The sequence below is a fragment of the Mangifera indica genome, chromosome 5, assembly GCF_011075055.1.
Source record: "Mangifera indica cultivar Alphonso chromosome 5, CATAS_Mindica_2.1, whole genome shotgun sequence".
NCBI lineage: Eukaryota > Viridiplantae > Streptophyta > Magnoliopsida > Sapindales > Anacardiaceae > Mangifera > Mangifera indica.
In genome coordinates this window covers 11488417-11494649 of record NC_058141.1, presented here as the reverse complement: position 1 = coordinate 11494649, position 6233 = coordinate 11488417, and the positions used below count along the sequence as shown (strand labels likewise).

At 30.1% G+C, this 6233-nt stretch overlaps 1 protein-coding gene across 2 annotated transcripts; it reads right to left on the bottom strand.

The window, feature by feature from the left end:
- Nucleotides 1-1436: 1436 nt before the first annotated feature.
- LOC123215765 (leucoanthocyanidin reductase-like) lies at nt 1437-4222 on the bottom strand. 2 transcript variants are annotated; one of them, XM_044635990.1, is made up of 5 exons: nt 3873-4222; nt 3648-3788; nt 3327-3564; nt 1890-2102; nt 1437-1811 (listed from the first exon to the last, which is right to left on the bottom strand). In XM_044635990.1, the coding sequence occupies exons 1-5, from the start codon at nt 4074-4076 to the stop codon at nt 1540-1542; spliced, it is 1068 nt and encodes a 355-aa protein (XP_044491925.1). In that variant the 5' UTR covers nt 4077-4222; the 3' UTR covers nt 1437-1539. The 2 variants fall into 2 exon arrangements, with proteins under 2 accessions (XP_044491925.1, XP_044491927.1); XM_044635992.1 differs by having other exon boundaries at nt 1437-1816; nt 1904-2102.
- Between the last annotated feature and the right edge of the window lie 2011 nt (nt 4223-6233).

The following is a 6233-nucleotide window of genomic DNA, read 5'->3' as shown; positions in this document are numbered from 1 at the left end:
CCTTGCATGTTAAATTACTGAATAAAACCCCATGGGGTAAAGTATTATTTACCCCCACCTGTTAAAATGTTATTAACCTCTGGTTTCCCTACCCCCACATTATGCTATCATTCGTCATTTTGAAACTCAATTCAAAACCAATATTCAATACACCATGAAATAAAACACTATCAACAAATAAATGAAAATTTAAGATAATGTTCATATAAATATCTGGATATAGTGAACATCCTTTTTTGATATCGAAACAATGACATTGAAATTTAAGTTAGATGGTGCAAATGTGAAATTTCAGAGATTGTAGGGTGTGTTGTAATGCTTTTTTCTTGATTAATAAAACTATGCATACCTACTTTGAATATACAAATAAGTTTATACTTTTACGTGTTATCATATGATTGGATAATTTTAAATTAAAGATAAAATAATACTTAATTATATAATGATACATATAAGTGTATACTCATTTATATATTCAAAATAAATACGTAAACATTGCTCTTTGTTGATATAAGTTTAGGTTTATATAAGATATATAAAGGGTAATTTTGATATTAAATTTTGAATTTTTATCATCTCTGTTAAAAAATTGGCCTATTTCATTTAAATCCCTTTAATTTAGATCATTTCAATTAATTTCCCATCAATTACACACCTAAAGAGACGTTTGGTTTAGATAATATTTTATTATCAAAATTAATAAATTATTTTAAAAATTATTGAATATAAATTATTACTAAGTTTGATAAAATTTAGTAAAAATAAGTAGATATAAATTATTATTGTGTTTAATTAGAGATAATAAAAGAATAGTAATATATTATTTTTCTTAAATGTCTTTAGATATAATTATTCTAAAATATTTTTATGTTATTTATTATATTAATTGAAAATAAAATTATTTTTATCTTAAAATTTTAATAAATAAGGTTATAATTATAATAAAATTAAAATTACTTTGGTAATCTTTTAATATATATAGAGTGAAAATGATAATTATATCACCTTCTATATTATCTATTATATCATTATTGATAATAAAAAATTATTATAATTTTATAATACTGATAAATTAAATAAAATTATCAAAATAATTTTTGTAAAACTCCAACCAAACAACCGTGAAATATAAAACAATTATTGTACCACTTCAGAATGGAAGAGTGTGAGATCCGTGACACCGACAGTGAATCTTGTAAAGAATAAAGAAAGATTTTGATGTAGATAATATGTTATAATTAATTGAAATATAATAAAAATCTAATGAACTATTTCAATTAATATACGTATATACATATATGTGGGTGTGGGTGTGGGTGTCCATAGGATCACTTTACTCTATTGACCTTAAAGTCGTCGGGTGCAGACGGTAGATCTCGGAACCTACAACTGCATCGCGTTTTAAGATAAATAGAATAAATAAATTATTCAACGAATTTGCAACATAAATTTAGTGCATTAATTCTTGCGACATAATGGGAAAATATGACTTGAGAATACATGATGACATTATTTGAAAACAACTGAAAGTAGATATCATCAAGCACAAATATTTGGAGTGGGAAGTTTGGTGGGTGGGAGTGGCAGTGGCAGTGGCTGTGGCTGTGGCTTCTCATCATTCTCCACAGTTTTATCATTTAACTGGAGGGCAAAGTCAGTGAAGCAATCAGCCAAGCTACGAAATTGTTCATCAGGATACAGATCGTTCACTTCGACGTCAGCATGGCCATCAATCGAAAAATTAACCTGACAACCTTTTATGAAGATATCATGTGTGAATGATGCAACAATGCTTTGTGGTATACGATTTTCTGCACCAAAATTAATTAAGACATTTGTAAACTTAATTTTACTCAAAATTTAGTCAAAGTTGTGGGATTAGAACGAACCTCCTGCAGCAGCAGCAGCAGCAAGAAGATCATCCTCAGTAACAGTAACTCTGGGTAAAGTTCTTCCAATTTTCTTTTCCCATAAACATGCAAGCTCGTTAATGTTATAGCAATTGGATGGTGGTCGAAAATGAACAATTTTGTTCACCGCTCGAATGTCATCAGCAATTTTCATTGTAAATTTTCCAATATCAGTGCCAGCAACAAAGTAAGCTGCAACACAAAACCATATTTACTGATCTTCACTACAAAGAAGGCTAATAATTTGTTTGTATCTATTAGTATTTACATTTTCTATTTTAAAACTAAAATAGAAAAAATCTATTTTAGATTTTTTATTAATTTTTATTTTGATTTTTAAATTTTAAGAACTATTATTTTCCCAAAAGATAATAAGAGCTTTTATTTTTTTTTTATCAGAGAAAATAACAATTTTACCATTAAATATTTTTTAATCAAATAATTTATAACTTTTGTCCTTAGAAAGTTTTATCCTTTATTTAACAATATCCCAGTAATTTAAATACGGGTGGTGTAGTTTGTCCAGGCTTGGATAGAATTTGTCTGGGCCTGATCTAGTGGAGCTGGATACATTGTATTTTGTGGGACTTGACAAAAGTACTCTGTACGCCCATAAAGTTTGGCTAGTAAAGGACAAATAGAAGCAATTATGATGAAACTATGCATGTGACCACCTCTGCAGTATATATTTTTAATATATGATTGAGATATATGAATAATATATTATTATATAATTAAATAATTTTAAATTAAAAATAAAATAATATTTAATACATAACATTACTCTTCCCTGAGAAAAATATGATATCTCTGAAGGTTAGTTGGTCAATACCGGTAGGGAGTACCACCTGTCTTTATTACCAAGAAAAACCAAAGAAAGCCACAATTTAAAGCTTTTAAAACCACACAAAGTAAACCGTATGCACTCAATTTCCATCAAGTTGAAACTGAATGTGCGTAAATATAATAGACAAACGATCATTTTTAAGATAACAAAAGTAAATCAGACAATAAGAAATGAGTAGAATTATAAATAATAATATATTATTATATATTTAAATATTTAAATATTAAAGATAATATAATATTTAATTATATTATGATGAATAATTATTTATTTACCTAATTTGACCGAGGTAAGAATTACAGACCACGCGGATAAGGAGTGAGAAAGTACGGAAATGAAAGAGACAACACCGAAAAGGATTTTGATACCAGAGACAACTCTTCCAAGTTTGTGCTACCACTTTGGCAGTATGGATAAATTCAACCGTCTTTGGTAGTGGACAAAGACTTCTTTATTTTTATGAGATTCAGGGGGCTCTTCAAGCTTATTCAGTAAGGCAACTTTACTTCGAAATTTGTGGGTAAAAATTATCTCAGTTAGTTACATCTGTGTATATGTATATTGCGTACCTTTGACGCTACCGTCACCGTAGATTTTAAACTGATCCAACGGAGGAAGAACTTCCGACGGGTGGTGATTGTCGTGATAGGGCCAAGAAGCAATTGAATTACAGCAAATGTATGTGTAAGGAACACCAAGTTCTTCAATTAAACGCCTAACTTTGCGCTTTTCTTTGTACATGAGGAGACCTGGTTCCACCGGGTCAGCTCTGTCCACATCATGCCCAAACTCAGATGGCAAAAATCTCTGCAACGTGCATTTCCACGTTTAGTAATACCAAGAAATGGTGAACTCCAAGATTTCATTCAAGCTTCACAAATGTTCCTTACCTTAACGGTGCCAGCAGCTTTAATGGCTTCTACGAGAGGGAGCTGGTTTAATATATTTTCACCACCAACAGTCGATATTACGATATCAATGTCATGCTCTTTCAACATTTCCTCTATTACTTCCTTGTCACTTATTGATCCCTTCATGTATGAATATATATGAGTAATCAAGTACATATGAAAACAACGACAAAAACAATATCATAGCGATGTTAGAGAAAATACAGATAATATAACAGCGCCTTTGTCTTGCAGTTGCTGGGTGATTTTGGCCTTACTGGGGCTACTGACACTGGAGCGGACGAGAACATAGGTGGGTCGACCGGAGTCGAGGCTGGCATCGGCAACAAAGCGACCTATGAAGCCGGTGGCTCCAATGATCAGGACCCTGCTGCTCTTGGCTGTAGAAAATGCGGGTGACAGAGTCATTTTTTTTCTTCTTCTTCTTTTGCACGTAGTTCTTTTCCGACAAAGAGAAGGAAAAAAGATACGATCGAGTTGGTTAGTTGTTAAGTTGCTGACATATATATAGAATTGATGAAGCTCCACGACGTGTTTTACGGAATCGCCTGCATAAATAAGAAACTCATTGACGCTAATTCCAGCTAACGTTCAACACACAAAAATTAAAAAAATCATTTATCTAGAAACTCAACCCTTTCTTTCGTCTATGAACTTTAGTCTTGTTTTAGTATCATATCTACTCAGTAATGTTGAAGAGTAGCTCAATAAGTTATTGACGGGTAGCCAGGAAACTCGTGATAGGAAAATGGGAAAAATAAATCTAATAAAATTTTCTATGCTATTAATAACTGAATTTACTTTGCAAAAGTCAAATTAAGTATACATGGAGTTGCGTGTTTAATTAATTTGCCAATTTATTGGGTTTTCATACATCACCATCAGCAGGCAGCTGCCCTACCATTAATGTTTCTTTTGATGCTGATTCTGCGATTCTTGACAACGGAGGATTATCGTTGTTTCTGGCATGAATTTTGTCTAGCTGTTCTTCATTTTGTTTTTCCAATGGACAGTTAGTGGATAAAATAGTCATTGATCTTTCAATAAAACTACACGTTTTATTTTTTATATACAATTTAAATACATAATAATATATTATCATATGATTAAATAATATTAAATTAATTAAAAATAAAATAATATTTAATCATATGATAAATACATCATCTATATATATCTAAATGGTATGTACACATTATATTGATCTTCATCTTTTCCTTAACCATGAAACTGCTGATGCAATCAGTCATTTGCCCATATTCAATTAATAATTTGCAAAAGCATAAAAAATTAAAAATAAAATTCATAAAATACAATAAATAGTAAACTTAAAAACAAACTATCACTTCTTTTTTATTTCAATTGAAGCAATTTATACTTTTTTTTTAATTGAAATAATGTAACTTTTATATTTTCCGGTTACAACAATTAAAATTTTCACTATTTTTTTTATCAAAGTTATTTCAATCAGATGCTATTATTACTGAAAATTCAATCGCTTTAATTTTGTGAATAAAAAGTATTAACAATAATGGACGATAACAACATATCGACGCTACTTGGCTGGAATCGAAACAATATGCACCACCCATGATTTTAAACATATTCGAAAAGAAAAATGACAAGCCGATCAATAAAATTCTATATCCCGTCATTATCTACAAAGACTAATAAACAATCAGTGAATTTTCCAGTTGTGATTCTTTTTACGGTTGGATAGTCTGAACCTTTTTGCTTTCTCCATTTCCAAAGAGTGCCTGTGCAAGTGTCAAGAAAACTAAACAATTTGGGGGTGGGTTAGAGGGATTATAGAAGAACTGCCAAAATCTGAAGGGTTAGTTTGGCATCTTCTTTGGTGCACCATGTATTTGAACATTTTATAATAATAAAAACTATATAATATAATATTCGGTAAAAATTTAATTATATGTGTTATTAAATATATTGTGTAAGTAGGTGAAGCACATCCGTTGTTGCATTTACTACTTGTAAAAGAGTGTCCATAAGATGACTTTGTTAAAAAATTTGAAGTAAAAATGAATGCTCACCTCTTCATTGAACGTTTGTACCTTCATTTTGTTCACCTAAGATTTGGTCCTACATATCACTATTATCAATAAATTGATTGATCACTTTGATGATGTAGACGTCGCCTGGTTTAAAAATAAATAATTGAAAAAAACAAAAATAAATCAACACCATATAATAATAGAGAACACACATATTATATTCGACAAAACTATTTTTGGTAGCTTGGCAATTTAAAAATCATATAATTGCATTGTATCTAAAGAATAGATTCCACACCAGCTACAAAAGACCTTAAAAAAACATTATCTTAAAAGGATTTCAGACAGAACATGTAGGGCTTCGAATCTGAGTTAAGAGTTTCCAAGATTTCTCGGTGATTAATTATCCAGTGTCTGAAACAGTATAAATGAATAGATAATAGTACTATTATGATTTGATGGAGTTCAGAAAGTAAACAACATGGACAGAAAGTAGCATGTCCCTGTGTAGTTAAGTACAAGTTGCATCTAACATTTGAGTTACTGTCTGATGCCA

Excerpts from the sequence above, each read along its gene's own strand:
- LOC123215765 (XM_044635990.1), bottom strand. The coding sequence starts at position 4,076 with ATGACTCTGTCACCCGCATTTTCTACAGCCAAGAGCAGCAGGGTCCTG. Across the intron at positions 2,103-3,326 it reads CGGTGACGGTAGCGTCAAAG|CTTACTTTGTTGCTGGCACT; the intron begins GTACGCAATATA and ends TTTGTGTTGCAG. Across the intron at positions 1,812-1,889 it reads TGCTGCTGCTGCTGCAGGAG|AAAATCGTATACCACAAAGC; the intron begins GTTCGTTCTAAT and ends ATTTTGGTGCAG.